Below are 21,250 nucleotides of genomic sequence, written 5' to 3'. Positions count from 1 at the left end.
CCTGAGCCGAAGTCAGATGCTCAACCAACTGAGCCACCCAGGCGCCCCTTTTCTTTTCTTTTCTTTTCTTTTCTTTTCTTTTCTTTTCTTTTCTTTTCTTTTCTTCTCTTTTCTCTTCTATTCTTTCTTTTGGTTTTTTTTTTTTTTAGATCCCACATATAAATGAAATCGTATGGTATTTGTCTTCTCTATCTGACTTATTTCACTTAGCATTGTACCTTCTACATCCATCCACATTGTTGCTAATGGCAAGATCTCTATGTATCTTTTTGATTCTAGCCTTTCTGAGAGGTATGAGTGGTATCTCATTGTGGTTTTTATTTGCATTTACCTGATGATTTATGATGTTAAGCATCTTTTCATGTGTCTGTTGGCCATCTGCTTGTCTTCTTTGAAAAAAATGTCTATTCAGGTCCTCTGCCCAAATGTAATTTAATTAATTAATTTATTATTATTATTATTTTGTTTATTTAGAGAGAGAGAGAGAGAGCACGTGCAAGTGCAGTGGTGGGGGAAAGGGCAGAGGCAGAGGGAGAAAGAGGATCCTAAGCAGGCTCCTTGCTTAGTGCAGAACCCGATGTGGGGCTTAATCCCACAGCCCTGGGATCATGACCCGAATGGAAATCTCAAGAGTTGAACACTCAACTGACTGAGCTGCCCAGGCACCCCTATGATTTCATTTCTAAGTACTCTCTACACCCAATGTGGGGCTTGAACTTACAACCCCTAGATCAAGAATTGCATGCTCTACTGACTTAGCCAGCCAGGTGCCCCCACTGCCCATTAAAAAAAAAAAAAGTTCTTTTTAATGTTTATTATTATTTTTTTTTTTTGAGAGAGAAAGCATGTGCAGGGAAGAGGCAGAGAGAGAGAGAGAGAGAGAGAGAGAGAGAGAGAGAGAGAGAAAGAGAGAATCCCAAGCAAGCTCTGAGCTGACAGCAGTGAGCCCAATGTAGGGCTCAAACCCAGAACCCACGAGATCATGACTTAAGCTGAAGTCAGACACTCCACTGACTGAGCTACCCAGGCACCCCTGTCCATTATTTAATTGGTTTATTTGTTTGTTTTTTATTTTTTACTTTCTCTTTTTGATTTTAGTGGGTGTGAAGTGTTATCTCCCTGTGGTTTTGATTTGCATTTCCCTGATGACTAATGATGTTGAGCATTTTGCCACATACTTATTGGCCATTTGTAGAACTTCTTTGGAGAAGTGTCTATTTGTCTCCTTTGCTCAGTTTTTAATTAGGTTGTCTTTTGTTTTTCAGTTGTAAGCGTTCTTCATCGGTTCTAGATAGAAGTCCCTTATCAGCTATGTGACTTGCAAATAGCTTCTTCCGTCTTTTGGGTTATCTTGTCACCTCCTTGATGGTGTCCTTTGAAGCCAAAAGTTTTAGATTTTGATGGGGTCCAATTTATCTAATTTTTCTTTGGTTGCTTGTGCTTTTGGTGTCATGTATACAAAAGCTTTGTCTAACCCAAGCTCATGAAGAGTTATTCCTATATTTTCATCTAAGATTTATAAATTTGTTTTTATTTTTATTTTTGGCATGCCCACCTGAGTTTTACATTTTTTAAGATTCTAAAAATACTTTTTTTTTTTCAACGTTTATTTATTTTTGGGACAGAGAGAGACAGAGCATGAATGGGGGAGGGGCAGAGAGAAGGAGACACAGAATCGGAAACAGGCTCCAGGCTCTGAGCCATCAGCCCAGAGCCTGACGCGGGGCTCGAACTCACGGACCACGAGATCGTGACCTGGCTGAAGTCGGACGCTTAACCGACTGCGCCACCCAGGCGCCCCTTAAAAATACTTTTTAAATGTTTATTTATTTTTGAAAAAGAGGAAGACAGAGAGAGCAAGTGGGGGAGGTGCGGAGAGAGAGGGAGACCCAGAATTTGAAGTGGGCTCCAGGCTCACAGTTGTCAGCACAGAGTCTGACTCGGGGCTCAAACTCAGGAACGGTGAGATGATGACCTGAACCGAAGATGGATGCTTAACTGACGGAGCCATCCAGGCGCCTCAAGTTTTTTTTTTTTAAGTAAGTTCTACACCCAATGTGGGGCTTGAACTCATGACCTTGAGATGAAGAGATTCGTGCGCTACTGGCTGAGCCAGCCAGGCACCCCAGGAGTTTTATATTTTTAACTTTACATTTAGTTCTATAATTTATTATGAGTTAATTTTTATGTATGACAACAATTTCTTTTGCATGTGGATATCCAGTTGTCCCAGCATCATTTGTTGCAAAGAATATTTTTTCCCCAACTCAGTATCTTGACATCCTTGATGAAAATCAGTTGACCTTAGTAAATGTGAGGTGGTATTTCCAGATTCTCTGTTCTGTTCCATTGATCTGCACGTCTATAGTATAGACCACATTGCCTTGACTGACGTGGCTTTGTAGTAAGTTTTGAAATGAAGATGGGTGAGCCCTCCAACTTTGTTCTTTTTCCAGATGGTTTTGGCTATTCTGGGTCCCTTAAATTTCCACATGCATTTTAGGATCAGCTTGTCAATTTCTGCTAAGAAGCCAACTGGGATTTTGATAGGGATTATGTTCAATTGGTAGATCTATGAACATGGGATATCTTTCCATTTGGATATTCTTTGGTTTCTTTCAACAATGCTTTGTAGTTTTCAGAGTATATGTTTTGTACTACTTTTTAAAATTTATTCCTAAGTATTTTTTCCTCTTAGTGTTATAAGTGAAATTGCTTTCTTAATTTTATTTTTGGATTGTTCATTGAAAATATATAAAAATACAGATGACTTTTTAATATTGATCTTATACCCTGAAAACTTGCTGAATTCATTTATTAATAGTTTTTTTTAGTGGATTCCTTAGGACTTTCTAGATACAATATTATGTTATTTGTAAGTAGAGATAGTTTTGCTTTTTTCCCTTCTAATCTGGATGCTTTTTATTTTATTTTCTTACCTAATTGCCCTGCTAGACCTTCAGTATAATGTTGAATAGAAGTGGGGAGAGTGGACATCCTTGTCTTGTTCCTGATCATGGGGGAAGGCTTTCAGTCTTTTAGCATTGAGTACGATGTTAGCTGGGGTTTTTTTGTAGTTGCCCTCTATTAGGTTGAGAACATTCCCATCACCTTCTAGTTTGTTGAGTAGTTTTATTAAGCAGGAGTGTTGGATTTTGCTGAATGTTTTTCTGTGTCTATTGAGATGTATTTTTTTTCCTTTATTTTGTTGATACTTGTATTACATTAATTGGTTTTTTGGGTGCTACTCCGAGCTTGCACTCCTGGGACAAATCAATTTTGTCATAATGTATAATTTTTTATAGGTTGCTGATTTTTTTTAATGTTTTTAAATTTATTTTTGGGAGAGAGAGAGTGCGTGGGAGGGGCAGAGAGAGAGGGAGACCGAGGATCCAAAGCAGGCTCCGTGCTGATGGCAGAGAGCCTCACGTGAGGCTCGAACTCATGAACTGCAAGATCATGATCCGACCTGAAATCAAGAGTCAGATGCCTGACTGAACCACCCAGGTGCCCCTTATACATTGCTGATTTTGATTAGCTAGCGTTTTGTAGGTCTTGTGTCTATATTCAAAGAGATATCACCTGTGGTTTTCTTGTGATGTTTTATCTGGTTTTGGTAACAGGATGAATTCAGAAGTGTTCCTCTTCTGTTTTTTGGACTTTTTGTGAAGAACTGGTATCAGTTCTTTTTCAGATGTTTTATAGAATTCATCAGTGAAGCCATATAGGCCTGGGCTTTTCTTGGTGGTATTTTTTTAAATAGAAATTCAGGGGCGCCTAGATGGCTCAATCAGTTGAGTGTCCAACTTCGGCTCAAGTCGTGATCTCGTGGTCTGTGAGTTTGAGCCCCGCATCGGGCTCTGTGCTGACAGCTCAGAGCCTGGAGCCTGCTTTGGATTCTGTGTCTCCCTCTCTCTCTGCCTCTTCCCTGCTCATGCTCTGTCTCTCAAAAATGAATAAACGTTAAAAAAATATTTTTTTAAAATAGAAATTCAAGGGGCGCCTGGGTGGCTCAGTCAGTTAAGTGTCCGACTTCGGCTCAGGTCATGATCTCGCGGTCTGTGAGTTCGAGCCCCACATCGGGCTCTGTGCTGACAGCTCAGAGCCTGGAGCCCGTTTCAGATGCTGTGTCTCCCTCTCTCTCTGCCCCTCCCCTGTTCATGCTCTGTCTCTCTCTGTCTCAAAAATAAATAAACATTAAAAAATTTTTTAAAAATAGAAATTCGGGGCGCCTGGGTGGCGCAGTCGGTTAAGCATCCGACTTCAGCCAGGTCACGATCTCATGGTCCGGGAGTTCGAGCCCCGCGTCAGGCTCTGGGCTGATGGCTCAGAGCCTGGAGCCTGTTTCCGATTCTGTGTCTCCCTCTCTCTCTGACCCTCCCCCGTTCATGCTCTGTCTCTCTCTGTCCCAAAAATAAATTAAAAAACGTTGAAAAAAAATTAAAAAAAAACAGAAATTCAATTTCTTCACAAACTTTTGTAGTGTTAGAATTTTATAAATACCATTTTGATCTTCCAGTAAGACATTAACATTTTCTGAAAGCATATGAGCTTTGGAAATAGACCAGCAGATAGACCTAGGATTGAATTCCATCTCTGGAGCTTCAGCTTGGGGGTAAATTTCTTAACAGCTCTGGATCTCGGTGTCCTCACTTGGATATTAAGGAAGACAGTAACATTTTGTAAGGTTGAAAGGGCCTAGGTCAGGCATTGCAATAAGAGTTTCGAGATGGCCTCGTCACCAGGCTCTGGGTAGCTTTTTTTTTTTTCTCTTAATGTTTATTTATTTTTGAGAGAGAGAGAGAGAGAGAGAGAGAGAGAGAGAGAGAGAGAGAGCACAAGCAGGGGAGGGGCAAAGAGAAAGAGAAGGAGTCACAAAATCCAAAGCAGGCTCCAGGTTCCGAGCTGTCAGCACAGAGCCCGACATGGGGCTTGAGCTCACAAGCTGTGAGATCATGACCTGAGCCAAAACTGGACACTTAACTGACTGAGCCACCCAGGCGCCCCAATTTTTAAAAATGTTTTTATTTATTTATTTTGAGAGAGAGAGTGTGTGGGGAAGGGGCAGAGAGAGAGGGAGAGAACCCCAAGCAGGCTCCACACTGTCAGCACAGAGCCGGACAAGGGGCTCCATCTCACAAACCAGGAGATCACGACCTGAGCCCGTATCAAGGGTTGGATGCTTGACCGACTGAGCCACCCAGGCGCCCCTCTGGAAGCTTTTGCGATACCTTCACAGCCTCTTTCCCCCCTGTTTTTCTGCCACAGGGCGCTGTGCCATTCCTGGTTAGTGCTACCTCTGGCACTACTGTGCTGGGGGCCTTTGACCCCCTGGAGGCAATTGCTGATGTGTGCCAGCGTCACAGGCTGTGGCTCCACGTGGATGTGAGTGGGACTGAGGCCTGAGGGTGGGGTGGGCCAAGCCAAGGCCAAGGCCCATGTTATTCCTTTTGCTCCACAGGCTGCCTGGGGTGGGAGCGTCCTGTTGTCACAGACACATAGACATCTCCTGGATGGGATCCAGAGGTGCATACGGCCACCTACTTCCTGAATCCCACCGTTCAAATCCTTGCTCCAGAGACTAGTCCTGGACTAGGGAGCTTCCCATGGGAGTGAGGGAAGGGGGTTGGGGGAAGGGGGATTGGAGAGCAGACTGCTGGGCTGACATGAGACTAAAGCCCCTTTACCAGAGATGTGGAAGAGTGGGGGGAGCGGCGGGGGTGGGGGGACTCTGGTTGGGCAGCTTGAGGAGGAGCCGGCTGATCTGGCTTTGCTGTGCCCACCCCAGGGCTGACTCCGTGGCCTGGAATCCCCACAAACTCCTCGCGGCAGGCCTGCAGTGCTCAGCTCTTCTTCTCCGTGATACCTCGGTGGGTCTGCCCTGCCCCTGTCCTCACCCTACCTCTCACCCTGGACCTCTGTCTTCCTCCCTGTCCCAAGTCAGAGAGGGTCGTGGCCTTGCTGTGTCCTTCTCACCGTCCCGTCTGAAGCTGAGTAGCTTCGACCACCGAATCCCCTGAAGTGCTTCCCCACCCCTGCCCCCACTGCGGCACATCTTCGTGCAAAGGAAAATGTGTCCAGCTTGAGGTTGTAATTGAAGGGCTCCTGGGCCGAGTTTGGGGAGAACTCCGGGTGTTGGGAGAACACCCGGAGAAAGGGGCCTGAGTTAGCTGGCAGCCATCTCAGGAGTTCTGCCTGGTGCCAGGGACAGAAGGGTTGGGCTGAGCTAAGAAGCCCCCCTGTGCGGCTCCAGAGGGAGCCTTGGTGGGGAGGGTGGGGTCTGACAGTCCTCCCCCCTGCTCTCCCCACCGACAGAACCTGCTCAGGCGCTGCCACGGCTCCCAGGCCAGCTACCTCTTCCAGCAGGACAAGTTCTACGACGTGGCTCTGGACACTGGAGACAAGGTGGTGCAGTGCGGCCGCCGTGTGGACTGTCTGAAGCTGTGGCTCATGTGGAAGGCGCAGGGCGGGCAGGGGCTGGAGCGGCGTGTGGACCGGGCCTTTGCCCTTGCCTGGTAGGAGTGGTGGCGGTCTGGGTTCCTCTCTCCCGGGGTCCCTGTCCAGTCCTGTCCTGTCCCACCCCCGCTCCCACGCCTTCACCCCTGCACCTCACATTTTTCTTGCCCTCAGGGTCTCTTGGCCCATTCTCTGGGTCTCCTCTGTTCCTGTATCTCTGCTTTTTTCCTCCTCCATTTGTGATTTCTTCCTCTCTGTTTCCAGGTACCTGGTGGAGGAATTGAAAAAGCGAGAAGGATTTGAGTTGGTTATAGAGGTATGACCAAGTCTGCTCTTTGGCATCCCTCTGCCCCTCCCCCCCCCCCCCGCTCTCCCCCCCTCAGTCTGTCCCACACAAAAAGCCCTGATGCAGAAGAGGGGCAGTGAGAGGGGATCATCACCCCTTCCACAGCCCACACCTTCTTCTCCCTCATTCCTCCCAGCCTGAGTTTGTCAACGTGTGTTTCTGGTTCGTGCCCCCCAGCCTGCGGGGGAAGCAGGAGAACCCAGATTACAGTGAAAGGCTGGCTAAGGTAGGTTCTCTCTTTTCTGGCTCTGGTTAGCCCAGTTGAGGGAATGGTGACGCATCTGGTGTGTGTCTGCCCCCTGCTGGCAGTGAATGGCATAGCAGGTCCCTTTGCTAGTTTGCTCCTGAGGTGGGGACGTGAACTGTAAAAGGGCACCAGCTTGTCCTCATTTCTGTGGGGGTGGGGATGGGGAATAAGGTATGTTTTTGGAAGGCAAAAGGAAGACAGAGATGTTCTGGGAGAAGTCACCAGTGTGCGGTACGTAGTCTGTGGGAGTTCTGCTGGGTGCTCAAGCCCAGGACAGACGCTTGAGGCCTTATTCACAGATGCTGGGGGCAGAACAACTCTATAAGGCCAGTCCAGACAGGCCTCCTAGAGGAAAGGAGATATGTCATGTCCTGGTCCCTAAGGATAGATTGGTACTAGATGCTGCAGATGGTCTGAAAGGACAAGAATGTTCTTGCCTTTGAGGAGTTATTTCGAAAATTAGAGTTACCTATTTGAAACCAATATGTTTGATGCAATCTTGTAAATTACACAGTAGATCACAAGGTACAGATCACAACCATTCCGGGAATTCAGAGAGAGGAGAAGAAGGTGTTAAAGACGATGAAGTCTAGATGTTGGACTAAAGCAGTGTTGGGAGTCAGGGAACAATCAGGATTTGGCAGAAAATGGCCTGTGTGACAACTTGGAGATAGGTAAGGTAGGAAATGATACAGAAGCTAGAGAAGACCAAGCAGGTTGGATGCAGTGGAAGAGGTGAACTGGGGCCAAGGTCAGGAGCTGAGCAGTGAGGACTCCCTCTGGAAGGTGGTTGAGTGAGAGGGAAAGACATCTCGGGGAGCCTGACCTGAGGCTGTAGCTGGAAGTTCCCTTCACCCCTTCCACAGGTGGCCCCAGTACTCAAGGAGCGCATGGTGAAGGAGGGCTCCATGATGATTGGCTACCAGCCCCATGGGACCCGGGGCAACTTCTTCCGTATGGTTGTGGCCAACCCTGCACTGACCCGGGCCGATATGGACTTCCTTCTCAATGAGCTGGAACGGCTAGGCCAGGACCTCTGAGCCTCCTCCTTGCTGCTGGCCTCGACAACCCCCCTCACCCTCACTGTCTGTGTGTATTCCCTTCCTGTGTTATCAAGAGCAGAGTGATCTTAACAATGTTTATATGTGTTGACCCACTGACTCTTCTATGAAATATTTGCTGTTGGGATGCCTGAGTGGCTCAGTCAGTTAAGCATCTGACTGTTGATTTTGGCTCAGGTCATGATCTCATGGTTTATGAGTTTGAGCCCCGCACTGGGCTCCACGCGGACAGTGCGGAGCCTTCTTGGGATTCTCTCTCTCCCTCTCTCTCTCTGCCCCTCCCCTGCTCATGCTCTTTCTCTCAAAATAAATAAACAAAATATATATATATATATATATATATATGTATGTATTAGGAGACTATTTAAACTACAGTACATCCACATGATGGAATGTTACTCTGTCGCTAAAATTATGTGTACAAACGATTTTTATTGATACGAGAAAAAATGATTTTAATTTAATGTTATATTGAAAAAGCTGGATACAGGACTTTATATATAGTGATAGCTGAGCTATGCTCAAACACACATAGGGAAAAAAACTGATAAAATAAAATATGCCAAATGTTAACAGTTTTCCCTGGGATGGGATTATAGGTAATTTATAATTAAATTCTTTATACCTTTTGTGCTCCCCCCTTTTATTATATAATGAATATGCATTACTTTTATAATAGGGAAATAATAAAGTTAAAACTTCAACTATATTTTTTGGTATGTTTTGAAGTTTGTTACTTTTCAACCAGATAATAGAGAATGGGAATTTTTCTTCTAAAGGCAGGTGTAAGAGGGGCGCCTGGGTGGCTCAGTTGGCTAAGCGTCCAACTCCAGCTCAGGTCATGATCTCACAGTTAGTGGGTTTGAGCCCTTCGTCGGGCTCTGTGCTGACAGCTCAGAGCCTGGAGCCTGCTTCAGATTCTGTGTCTCCCTCTCTCTCTGCCCCTCCCCTGCTCATGCTCTGTCTCTCTCTGTCTCAAAAATAAAATGAAAACATTAATTTTTTTTTTTTTTAAAGAAAAGAAAAAGAAAAGAAGAGCCCAGCAACAAAACATCCATCTCACACTTACAAACCTGGACTACTGTTGCTTTTCAGTTACTTTTTGGGAAAGAGACAATTAGCTACATAAGTTGTTTTGTTTTTGTTGTCCAAGGTTTATTGAAGATCTCACAGCCCAGCAGAAAGATTCAAAGGGCTCCACGTGGCGTTTTTTGTTTTTTGTTTTTTTAATTTTTTTTAACGTTTATTTATTTTTGAGACAGAGAGAGACAGAGCATGAACGGGGGAGGGGCAGAAAGAGAGGGAGACACAGAATTGGAAGCAGGCTCCAGGCTCTGAGCCATCAGCCCAGAGCCGGACGCGGGGCTCGAACTCATGGACCCTGAGATCGTGACCTGAGCTGAAGTCAGACGCCTAACCGACTCAGCCACCCATGCGCCCCTCCACGTGGTGTTTTGAAACACATCCCAACCATAGGCCAAGTGACCTGCAGGTCGGACAGACTGGCAAAGTGCAAGGGTTTCAATATTTCCTTGGTGTGAGGATCTACCTCCGTGCTCTCCTGATCCGGAGCTGAGACCTCAGGACCGTAATTTTCTCTCTTTTCTCTCAACAGCTTGACAGAGAGCCCTCTCACTGGGCCTCTCTGAATGTGCTCCGTCTGATGCGTGACAACCTGCTCTCTTGTTGCAGAGCTCTTGCTGGGAATAGTGGCCATCTCCTTGCACACGCGGTTGCCGGTGCGGACGTAGCTACCCGTGTCGTACTTCTCCGTGACGACCTGGGCTGCCTTCTTCACGGCTTTGGTGCCAACGCGGCCCATGTTGGCAGGTTGGGTAAAAGAGGAAACAGCGCTACCCAAATTATTAAGGACGAGTGACAGATTTCCAGTTCCTAAAAATACCGTTTATGAGAACAATAATGTGGTCATGTAAAAATCATCCAAAGTTATTTGAAGAGGCAAATACAGATGGTACAAACCATAGCAAAAGAACATCCAAAATCGCAGACCCAATTCTCTTGACAATTTGGCCTGGGGAAAAAGCCTTTCTATTCAGAAATTACTAATAATTCCCTTATAAGCTTGTTACTCTATAAATGGTATTTAACTTCTTCCAAATAATAAAGTTGCTTGAGAGTATTAATAATTTGAACTCTAAGCCCTATTCTTTTTTTTTTCTTTAAATGTTTATTTATTTTTGAGAGAGAGCGTGCAGGAGAGGCCGAGAGGTGGGGGTGGGGTGGGGGACAGAGAACCCAAAGTGGGCTCTGTGCTGACAGCAGAGAGCCCAATGTGGGGCTTGAACCCACAAACTGGGAGATCATGACCTGAACCAAAGTCAGAGGCTTAACTGACTGAGCCACCCAGGTGCCCCTCTAAGCCCTATTCTTAAAGAGTTCTACATATCTGCAAAATGTCTTAAACTTAGTAAAAAAGACAGACTAAAAAAAAAATCCTTATTTTCAACTCAAAACAAAGCTAGAAAGCAAAAACAAAGACTTCAAAATCCTTAAATCATCTCCATTTGAGAAATATTTTTTTTTAATTTTTTTTTCGACGTTTTTTATTTATTTTTGGGACAGAGAGAGACACAGCATGAACGGGGGAGGGGCAGAGAGAGAGGGAGACACAGAATCGGAAACAGGCTCCGGGCTCCGAGCCATCAGCGCAGAGCCTGATGCGGGGCTCGAACTCCCAGACTGCGAGATCGTGACCTGGCTGAAGTCGGACGCTTAACCGACTGTGCCACCCAGGCACCCCAATTTGAGAAATATTTTTAAGAGAAGGTTGGAAAGATAAGACCTACAATCAGTTGATCACCAGGTTTTCTCCATTAGCTTTATAGGCTAATGCTTCTACTTTTTTTTTTTTTTTTTTAAGTAAGCTGAATTCTCAACGTGGGCTTGAACTAACAACCCTGAGATCAGGAGTCACATGTTCCACCCACTGAACCAGCCAGGTGCCCCTACTTTCCTATTCCCAAAATTCAACCTTGGTGGCTCAGTTGGTTAAGCCTCTGACTTCCGCTCAGGTTATGATCCCACCTGTTGAGTTCAAGCCCCACATGAGGCTCTGTGCTGTCAGTGCACAGCCTGCTTCAGATCCTCTCCCCTCCAGCCCCTCCTCCCTCTCAAAAATAAATAAATATTTTTTTAAAAATTCAAACTTTTTTTGGGGGGGGGGGGCTGCTAGGTCAGTACATGTCGAGGGACACCCATGGCGAGGAGGGCTCAGCTTGAACGTGGAAGGCCCTCACCTACTTCATAGCTCTTCCCGACATGAGGGTGAGCAGGCTGAACATCTTCCTGAAGTCGCATCACAGAGGACACGAGAGACCCCAGTTCGTCGCCTACCCCCATCTCCATATCAGGTCCAAGCCCTTTCCATGGGGAGATGGTAATCGTACTCTCTATTCCATAACTCTCACGTGAATCCACTTCTGACCTGCTGTGAAGAGGACCACTACCCAGTGAAGACCACAGCCCTGGTTCGGACCATGACTCTGCACACGGACCAGAGCAGTATATGGTACCTTTAGCTCACCTTCCTTACTTGTATCAAATGATGACCCGTACACCGATCTTTCATCCCTTTGCTTATGGCAGGAGATGGCTTAAATAAATAACTTAGATTTGTTCACGAAAAAAGAAATTCAGCCTCTAAATCTCTGGATACAATATGGCAGTCTCCCTCCTGCTCTCTCTCTCTCCCGTCACCATTTATACAGAGCTCCTGCTATGTGTAATTCCTTTTGCTGCCTTCAAAGAGCTTGAGACTTAAGAAGTCATCCCTCACCCAAGGCATGTCACTGCCCCAGGGCCTTTGCACCTGCTATCCCGTTTTGCCTTAAAATTCATCTTTCTATGCGGTTTGCACCCTCGTGGACTTCAGATTTGTGTTCAGTTGTCATCTCCTTTGGGAAGTTTTGCTTGAATATTCTACTAAAAAATTACATTTTCACCTTCTGTTCTTGCATCTGCTATTCTGTTACCTGCCTTATGTTTCTTCATGGCATGGGTCAGTATCTGGCATGGTCTATATTTCAGTTTATCTATCTATCTATCTATCTGTCTATCTATCTTCTATCAATTTATTTATTTATTTATTTATTTATTTATTTATTTATTTATTTTCTGTCTCATCCGACTAGAATGTAAGCTCTGGGAGCTGCTTCCTAAAATGGAGTCTGATACTTACCAGATGCCTCATGAGCTCCAGGTAGTAGTTGACTTGCTCTCAGTCACGTAACTTCTAAGTGGTGGAGTCAAAGCCAAATTCAGGCTCTCTTTCTTCCATTCTTCACCACGGACCTAGCCTGCTTCTGTTGTCGTGTGTACATAAATCACAGGTGTGAGGGTGTTAGGGCTGTTTTATTAATTATAGGCTGTGGATTTACTGCTTGTGGGAAGAAGGGAGTCATGCACAGGTTCGGACATCCATCTTGCCCTTGGCCTGGAGAAGTTGTATTTTGCATCAAACAGCAAATAAGGATGTTGAGAATACCTACCTGGGTGGGTTGCAATGTTGGAATAGGTTCTGTTTGGTTTTGGTTTGGTTTTAGTTTTGGTTTTGGTTTTGGTTTAAAGCAGTCTAAATGTTCAAGCGGCCAGACTCCACACAGCTAGGGAAGGAAAGTGGTACCTTCATAGGGAGGCCATGGGCCGAGGGGCTAAAAGCTGCGTGGGGCACCTATGAAATGGTAGCTCTTGAGGTTGATGGTAAGAGCCTTTTTAAGAAAGTAGATGAAAAGGAGCAAGCTACAGTAAGGTCAGAATTTGACTCAATACTTGGAACTTTTCTTATGTACCTTAGGTCCTTATCTGGCTGGTTCTCTTCTGTTTATGTACCTTAAAAAAAAAACAAAACCTTTTCATTTTGAAATAATTTGAAACTTACAGAAAAGCTGCATGAATAGTTACATAGAACTTCAATATGCTCTTTTTTTATTTAAAAAAACTTTTTAATGTTTATTTCTGAGACAGAGAGAGACAGAGCATGAGAGGGGGAGGGGCAGAGAGAGAGGGAGACCCAGAATCGGAAGCAGGCTCCAGGTTCCGAGCTGTCAGCACAGAGCCCAACGCGGGGCTCGAACTCACAAACTGTGAGATCATGACCTGAGCCGAAGTCGGCCACTCAACCGACTGAGCTACCCAGGCGCCCCAATATGCTCTTTACCTAAGTGTATTAATTTTTCACATTTTGACAAATTTTCTTTATCATTCTTTTATATACATACTATAACATTTTTTTCCTGAACCATTTGAGAGTGGGTTTTATACAATATGCCCCTTTATCTCTTAATACTCTGGTGCATATTTCCTAAGAACAAAAATATTATCTTAAGTAGCCATAGTACAATTATCAAATGCAGGAAGTTTAACACTGACATTATACTTTAAAGTCCATATTCCAAAATTGTCAATTATCCCAATAGTGCCCACGGTGGCATTTCCCCTCTCCAGTACAAGATCCCAGGCTAGGATCATGTATCGCATTTTGTTGTTATATTTCTGTTTCCTTAAACTAAAGTGAACTAAGCTTAATTGAAATAGTTCCTCAGCCTTCTTTGTCATTAATGGCATTGACATTTTAAAAGCATACAGGCCAGTCATTTTAAAGAATGTTCGTCTATTTGTTTTTCCTGATGTTTCCTCTCAACTGGATTCAGGTTATGCTTTCTGAGTTGGAATGTGATATAAATCATGTATGTTCTTTTCAAGGAAGTACTCTCCAGGGTCCACAATGTCCATCTGCTTATTGGTGATGTCATTTGATCAAGATGTTGTCTGGTTTCTACACAGTACAGTCACTATTTTCCCCTTTGCAACTGATAAACAATCTATGTGGAGTCATTCTGAGATTACACAATGTCCTCTTCTGCTTGTACTTCCCCAGCTAGATTTCGTATCCACTCATGATCCTTGCCCAAGCCAACTTTCATCATAATGGCTGCAAAATGATGATTTTCTAATCCCAACATTCCCTCCACTTTTATCATGTGGCATTCAGTTACAAAGAAGAACCCTCCTTTCTCCTTATAAATTCACTCATTCATTCACTCATTCATTTGTTCATCTATTTACTATCAATATGGGACTTTGTTTTATTCAATAAGTTATAATCCATTTCTATCCTTACTTATTTTACTGTATTTATTTATTTATTTATTTGAGAGAGAGAGAGAGTCCTTGTGAGCTGAGGAGAGGAGCAGAAAGAGAAAGAGAGAGAGAGAGAGAGAGAGAGAGAGAGAGAGAGAAAATCCCAAGCAGGCTCTGTGTACAGCACAGAACCCAATTCCGGGCCCGAGGCAGGGCCCAACCCCAGGACCCTGGGATCATGACCTGAGCCAAAATTAAGAGTTGGTCACTCAACCAACTGAGCCACCCAGGCACCCAATCCTTACTTATTTTAATGTGCTCAAACTGTACCACTTTCAGCCATAAGAAGCCCCTTCAATCTGGCTCCTATGTCCTTTTGGCATGATTGTTTTGTTTTGTTTTGTTTTGTTTTGTTTTGTTTTTAAACCCCTGCCTTTGTTCCTGGTACAACAAAAATGTTCCAGGCTTATCTTGTGCCTTCTCTGCTCCACTTGGAATCAGCCATGTCTTCAAGGAACCCTAATTCCTTTTAGTGGAGAATGACATTTAGACACCACAATCTAGGCACCAGGTGTGTTCATAGTTCCTGGGTAGATGTTAGGGACTTCTAAAATTTAACATCCTTTTGGATCTCCTAACCCATCTTAACTGTGCTAAGGGAAACAAAAGGCGAGAGCTTTAAAGAGGGGAGTGATATTTCCCTGGAAGATATCGCAGGGGCAGCAGAGAAAATGGATTGATAACCAAGCATGGTGGGGGTGGGGGGTGGGGGGAGAATCCAGAACACAGAGTTGTGGTGCTTCATTCTTCTCTCTCTCTCTCTCTCTCTCTCTCTCTCTCTCTTTAGAGAGGTTTTTTAATGTTAAGTGGTACCTTAACTCTTTAATGTTAAGAGTACCTTGTTGGGTTTTGTACAAAGAAGGCAACCCTTGGTTTAGCATTGTCATTACAAGTTTCATAGAATAATAGGTCTTGGAGTTGAAAGGCCTCCATAAGTACTCGCTTGATACAACCTTGGCCTTAAGGCAGATTTTTTTACCCTGTATTTTACAAATACAGCTGCCGAGGCTGAGCAAAGCTAAGGTTCTTGACAAAGTCACAAAAGTGTCTCTTAAGCAGAAGATACAGTGTATTCTGAAAAGGAATTCCATTTGTTTGTAAAAGCCACCATCTCTTTAATATTATCCCCCCAAAGCAATAATTCTGTGCTTTCTTTTCTAGACTGATAGTTTGTCAGTTGTTGAGATCCAGTTTCCACATGTTAGAGGAATTCAGTGGTCTGATGGCCTAGTTTTGAAAAATTCCTGAAGTTCATTTTTAGCAAATTCTCTGGTGCCAACATAATTAGCTTGCACATTTCCTTAGTTTGTAGTGTGTTATTTTTAGTTTTTTTCTTGTAACCAAGAAAGTTGGATGAGAAGTTTAAGTGTTTTTACGTCAACCGGAGGTGTTTTGGTGCTGTTCCCTTCTGCCAGAAAAGATAGACTTGAGGGTTATATATATCAGGTATTGATACTGGGATTTCTTTGGGGGAAGATTTTAAACCACATAGTCAATTTCTTTAATAGATGAGGGCTATTGAGGGTTGTGTCTTCTTGAGCAAGCTTTGGTAGTTTTGTCTTCCAAAAAATGGCCTATTTTCATCTAAGTTGCAGGATTTATTGATATAAATTATTATTATTATTATTATTATTATTATTATTTTAAAAAATTTTAATGTTTATTTTTTGAGAGAGAGAGCAAGTGGGGGAAGGGCAGAGAGAGACACACACACAGAATCTGAAGCAGGCTCCAGGCTCTGAGCTGTCAGCACAGAGCCTGACACAAGGCTCGAACCCACAAACTGCGAGATCATAACCTGAGCTGGAGTCGGATACTCAACCAACTGAGCCATCCAGGCACCCCTAATTATCTTTTTAATATCTGTAGAATATGTAGTATTGTTACCTCCCATTCCTGATACTGATGATTTGTGTCTCCTCTCTTTTTTTCTTGTTCAGTTTAGTTAGAGGTTTATTGCTATTGACCTTCTTAAAGAACCAGCTTTGGTGTTACTGACTTTCTTAATTGTTTTTCTACTTTTCATTGATTTCTGCTCTAATCTCTATCCAAGTGAGTTTTCCAGATTGGCCATATTCAGTGCATACTGTCACATGTTGATGACGAAAGAGTAACGTGTCCTGAGGACAATGAAAGCTTTGCTTACTACAAAACTACAGTAATCAAGACACTGTGGTCTACAGTATAGACATATAGACCAAATTAATAGATTGAGAATCCTGAAATAAGCCCTCACATTTCCAGTCAATTGATTTTTAACAAGGATGTCAAGACAGTTCACTGGGGGAAAGAATAGTCTTCTCAACAAATGGTGCTGGGACAACTGGATAGCCATATGCAAAAGAATGTAGTTGAACCCCTTTATCACGTCATACACAAAAATTAACTCATAATAAATTATAGATCTAAATATAAGAGCTAAAACCGTAAAGTTCTTGGAAGACAATAGAGGAGTAAATGTTAGTGAGCTTGGGTCAGGCAAAGCCTCCTTATATATGTTACCAAAAGCACAAGCAACCAAAGGGAAAAAATAGATAAATTGGGCCACATCGAAATGTAAAAATTGTGCTTCAAAGGACACTATCCAGAATGTGAAAAGACAATGTACAGAATGGAAGAAGATATCCGCAAGTTATGTATCTGATAAGGGAGTTATCTAAAATAGATGAAGACCTCTTACAGCTCAATAATAAAAGACAAATTATCCAATTTAAAAAGCGGGCCAGGGATCTGAATAGACATTTCCCCAAAGAAGATACACATATGGCCAATAAACACCTAACAAGATGCCCAACATCGTGAGTCCTCAGGGAAATCAAAGCCACAATGAGATACCACTTCGTATCCACTGAGGTGGTTATAACAAAAAGAGGAATAACACATGTTGATGAGGATGTAAAGAATGTGGAACTCTCATACACTGCTGGTGGAATTGTAAACTTGTGCAGCCACTTTGAAAAACAGTCTGGCAGTTCCCCAAGGGTTAAATACAGAGTTATCATACGACCCAGGGATTCCACTCCCAGGTGTGTACTTAAGAGAAATGAAAACATACCTCCACACAAAATGGTGCACACAAATGTTCATGGCAGCATTATTCATAATAGCCCCAAACTGGAAACAATCCAAGTGTTCATTGTTTTAGTCAGGGTTCTCCAGAGAAATAGAACCGGTAGGCTATATATAGATATCTATAAGAGGAGATTTATTGTAGTAATTGGCTCACCTGGTTATGAAGGTTGACCAAGTTCTACAATCTGCCATCCGCAAGCTGGAGAACCAGAAAAGCCAGCAGTGTAACTCATTCTGAGTCCATAGGCCTGAGAACCAGGGAGCCACTGATGTCACTCCTAGCAGGAGGCTGCAGGCCCAAGAACCAGGAGCTCTGATCTCTGAGGATAGGAAAAGATAGGTGTTCAGCTCAAGAAGAGAGTTTGTCCTTCCCTTGCCTTTTTTTTTTTTTTTAAGTTTTTTATTTTGAGAGACCGCATGAGCGAGGGAGGGGCAGAAAGAAGAGAGAGAGAGAATCCTAGGCAGGCTCTGCATTGTCAGTGAGGAGCCCAACTTAGGGCTCCATTTCGCCAACCAGGAGATCATGACCTGAGCTGAAATCAAGAGTGGAACACTCAGCCAACTGAGCCTCCCAGCCTCCCTTGTTCCATTTGTTTTTGTTCCATTTGGGCCCTTAAAAGATTAGATGATGCCCGCCCACATTGGCGAGACAGGATCTCTCTACTCAGTCTACTAAATCAAATGCTAATCTCTTCTAGAATACCATCACAGACTCTTCCAGAAAAAAAATTTTTTTTCAACTCTCTGGGCATCCCTTAGCCTAGTCTAATGGGAACAAAAAATTAACTGTCATATTCATCAGCTCATGAATGAGTAAATAAAATGTGGTATATCCATACAATGGAATGTTATTTGACCATACAAAGGAATGAAGAGCTGGTTATGTTACAACATGGTATAATTTTGAAAACGTTATGCTAAAAAAAGAAGCCAATCTTAGAAGACCCTGTATGGTATGTTTCCATTTTCCTGAAATATCCAGAAAGTGGATTTATGACTGCCCAAAACTGGGGGGGGGGGGGGTTGAGGAAAATGGAAAGTGATTTCTAATGGGTATAAGATTTTAGAGAGCAGTGATGAAAATGTACTAAAATTGTGATTAATTTTATGTGATTTACATAATTAACTTATGATTAATTAAATGTACACAAATCTGTGAATATATTAAGACCATTGACTTGTGAATTGAATGGTTTATGAATTACATTTGAGTAACGCTAAAGTATATATACTTGAATAAAGGTGATATACTACATATGTATATATCTTTCCATCTAAAACCAGGAACAAGATAGGTCCACTCCCTCTTTCTATTTAATATTGTACTAGAAGTTCTAGCTAGGTAATAAGGCAAGGGGGAAAAAAAACATAAAAATTGGAAAGGAAAAAGTAAAATTGTTTTTATTTGCAGGTGACATGATCATCTATGTAGAAAATTCTAATGAATCTACAAAAGTGCTACTAGACCTAGTTCAGCAAGGTTGCAAGATATAAGATCAATATACAAAAATTAATTGTATTTCTGTACACCAGCAACAAACTATTGGAAGTTGAAATTAAAAGACAATATCATGTACAATATCATCAAAAAGAAGAGAGAAATATGTATGGACAACTCTGATGAAAGATGTGCAAATCCTGCACATTGAAAACGAAAAACATTGGTAAGAGACATTAAATAAGTCTTATGTGGAGAAATATGCAATGTTTATGGGTTGAAAGACCTAATATTGCCGAGACACCAATTCTCCCCAAACTGATTTATAGATTGACTGTAATCTCAATAGAAATCCTAGCATGGTTTTATAGAAATTGACAGTTGATCCTAAAATCCATATGGAGGGACACCTGGGTGGCTCAGTCGGTTAATCGTCCTATTTTGGCTCAGGTTATGATCTCACAGCTCGTGAGTTCAAGCCCCACATCGGGCTCTGTGCTGACAGCTCAGAGCCTGGAGCCTGCTTCAGATTCTGTGTCTTGCTCTCTCTCTGCCCATCCCCCACTTGCTCTGTCTCTCTGTCTCAAAAATAAATAAACATTAAAAAAATTAATTAAATTTTATAAACTAGTGTCGTTTTATTGATTTTTTTTACATTTATTTTTGAAAGACAGAGCACAAGTGCGGGGAGGGGCAGAGAGAGAATGAGACACAGAGTCTGAAGCAGGCTCCAGGCTCTGAGCTGTCAGCACAGAGCCCGACATGGGGCTCGAACTCAAACCGTGAGGTCATGACCTGAGCCAAAGTCAGACGCTTAACTGATTGAGCTACCCAGGCGTCCCTAAACTGGTGTTGTTTTAAAAAATAATAATATAAAATCCATATGGAAATGCAAGTGATCTAGAATAGCCAAAACCAACTTTAAGAAAGAAAAAAGCTGTAGTAGTTACGCTACCTGATTTTGAGACTTTTTTTTTTTTAATGTTTATTTATTTTTTTTTTAATTTTTTTTTCAACGTTTATTTATTTTTGGGACAGAGAGAGACAGAGCATGAATGGGGGAGGGGCAGAGAGAGAGTGGGAGACACAGAATCAGAAACAGGCTCCAGGCTCTGAGCCATCAGCCCAGAGCCTGACGCGGGGCTCGAACTCACAGACCGCGAGATCGTGACCTGGCTGATGTCGGACGCTTAACCGACTGCGCCACCCAGGCGCCCCATTTAATGTTTATTTTTTGAGAGAAAGAGAGAAAGCATGAGCGGGGGAGGGACAAAGAAAGAGAGAGAGAGAGAGACAGAATCTGAGGCAGGCTCCCGGCTCTGAGCTGTCAGCACAGAGCCCGACCTGGGGCTCAAACCCACGAACTGTGAGATCATAACCTGAGCTGAAGTTGGATGCTTAACCAACTGAGCCACCCAGGCACCCCTGATTTTGAGACCTAAAGAGAGTTTTAGTAATCAAGACAGGGTGCGAGACAAATAGATCAATGGAACAGAAATGGGTCCAGAAATAGATCCACATATATATGATCAATTGATTTTTAACAAATGTGCAAAGGCAATTCAGTGAAGAAAGAATAGGCTTTTCGACAAATGGTTGTGGTACAATAGGCTATTTGTAAGCAAAATTAGCTAAATACCTCATGCTCTGAAAATGTGAGGAAACTGAAAACCTCATGCACTTCTGGTAAAAAAAAAAAAAAAAAGTAGATGGTTCCTGGTCTAGCCATTTTGGAGACTATCTGGCAGTTTTTAGTGGAATTAAACATATCTTAAAAATTAGTTCCTAGGAAATCCTAGAGAGAATCCCTGTTTCCTTAAGCCCACACTAAATGTCCACTACTAGGTTAAGGCATACATAAAAAATCAGTGTGTGCATATATAGAATGCTACACAGGTATCAGCAGAAATGTGCATATTTGAATATAGCACCATTTATGTATCTCAAACAGCGATGAGTATGAATGGGATGAGAATTATGGCATAAATTACTTCATATAAATTAAAAAGGTAGAGTACAACACTCTATTTTTCAAGCATACAGAGAGATGTGTCATGTATTAGAGTGAATCTGTCTGGCACAAAAGGAGATGACAGGAAGGGATGGGTACTGGAGTAAGAAGCCATACTAAACTATGAAGAGACACCTTTGTAGACCCAGGATTAGCACAAAAGTGAATAGAGGTGAGAAAACAGCCACAGTGAGCCCAGACAACTTTTTCCAGAAGGAAGCTGAGAAGTAGGAGCTTCATGAGGATGTGGGGCCAAGAGAGAGAAAGTTAGAGATGGGACATAGTGGAGGAGCATGTCTGGATGCTTATGGGAACCATTTGGTAGAGAGGAGAAAGGAGGGGGTTGACACCGGGAACTCATAAAAGGGACTTAGTGTTGGAGATGGTGAGAGGCAAGAGAAGGGTCTGTGATGGAAAGAGGGCGAATTCCTGCAGCTCATAGGAGGGACTTGGAGTGGGG

At 43.1% G+C, this 21,250-nt stretch overlaps 2 protein-coding genes across 4 annotated transcripts in view; one reads left to right on the top strand and one right to left on the bottom strand.

Moving 5' to 3' along the window:
- The window catches only part of CSAD (cysteine sulfinic acid decarboxylase), a 31,134-nt gene extending 22,315 nt beyond the window's left edge, over window positions 1-8,819 (top strand). For 2 of the 3 annotated variants that reach the window (XM_043564049.1, XM_043564047.1), the window contains exons 9-15: window positions 5,269-5,385; window positions 5,462-5,526; window positions 5,789-5,870; window positions 6,316-6,515; window positions 6,721-6,772; window positions 6,939-7,028; window positions 7,916-8,258. In XM_043564049.1, coding sequence (XP_043419984.1) covers window positions 5,269-5,385; window positions 5,462-5,526; window positions 5,789-5,870; window positions 6,316-6,515; window positions 6,721-6,772; window positions 6,939-7,028; window positions 7,916-8,089 — 780 coding nt within the window. In that variant the 3' untranslated portion in view covers window positions 8,090-8,258. Of the gene's footprint in view, window positions 1-5,268; window positions 5,386-5,461; window positions 5,527-5,788; window positions 5,871-6,315; window positions 6,516-6,720; window positions 6,773-6,938; window positions 7,029-7,915 lie in introns of all 3 variants that reach the window. The other variant, XM_043564048.1, reaches the window with a different exon arrangement.
- A 651-nt stretch (window positions 8,820-9,470) lies between these two features.
- LOC122473470 (40S ribosomal protein S17-like) lies at window positions 9,471-9,948 on the bottom strand. Its single transcript, XM_043564058.1, has one exon. It carries the CDS (start codon window positions 9,930-9,932, stop codon window positions 9,516-9,518), a length of 417 nt encoding a protein of 138 aa, XP_043419993.1. The 5' UTR covers window positions 9,933-9,948; the 3' UTR covers window positions 9,471-9,515.
- Window positions 9,949-21,250: the final 11,302 nt, after the last annotated feature.

Source organism: Prionailurus bengalensis, chromosome B4 (genome assembly GCF_016509475.1).
Source record: "Prionailurus bengalensis isolate Pbe53 chromosome B4, Fcat_Pben_1.1_paternal_pri, whole genome shotgun sequence".
Taxonomy (NCBI): Eukaryota; Metazoa; Chordata; class Mammalia; order Carnivora; family Felidae; genus Prionailurus; species Prionailurus bengalensis.
Note: the sequence above shows the minus strand (reverse complement) of the source record. Positions and strands in the feature narration are given on the sequence as shown.

What these genes read in the sequence shown, in the direction of transcription:
- LOC122473470 (XM_043564058.1), bottom strand. Translation starts at nt 9,932, where the DNA reads ATGGGCCGCGTTGGCACCAAAGCCGTGAAGAAGGCAGCCCAGGTCGTC.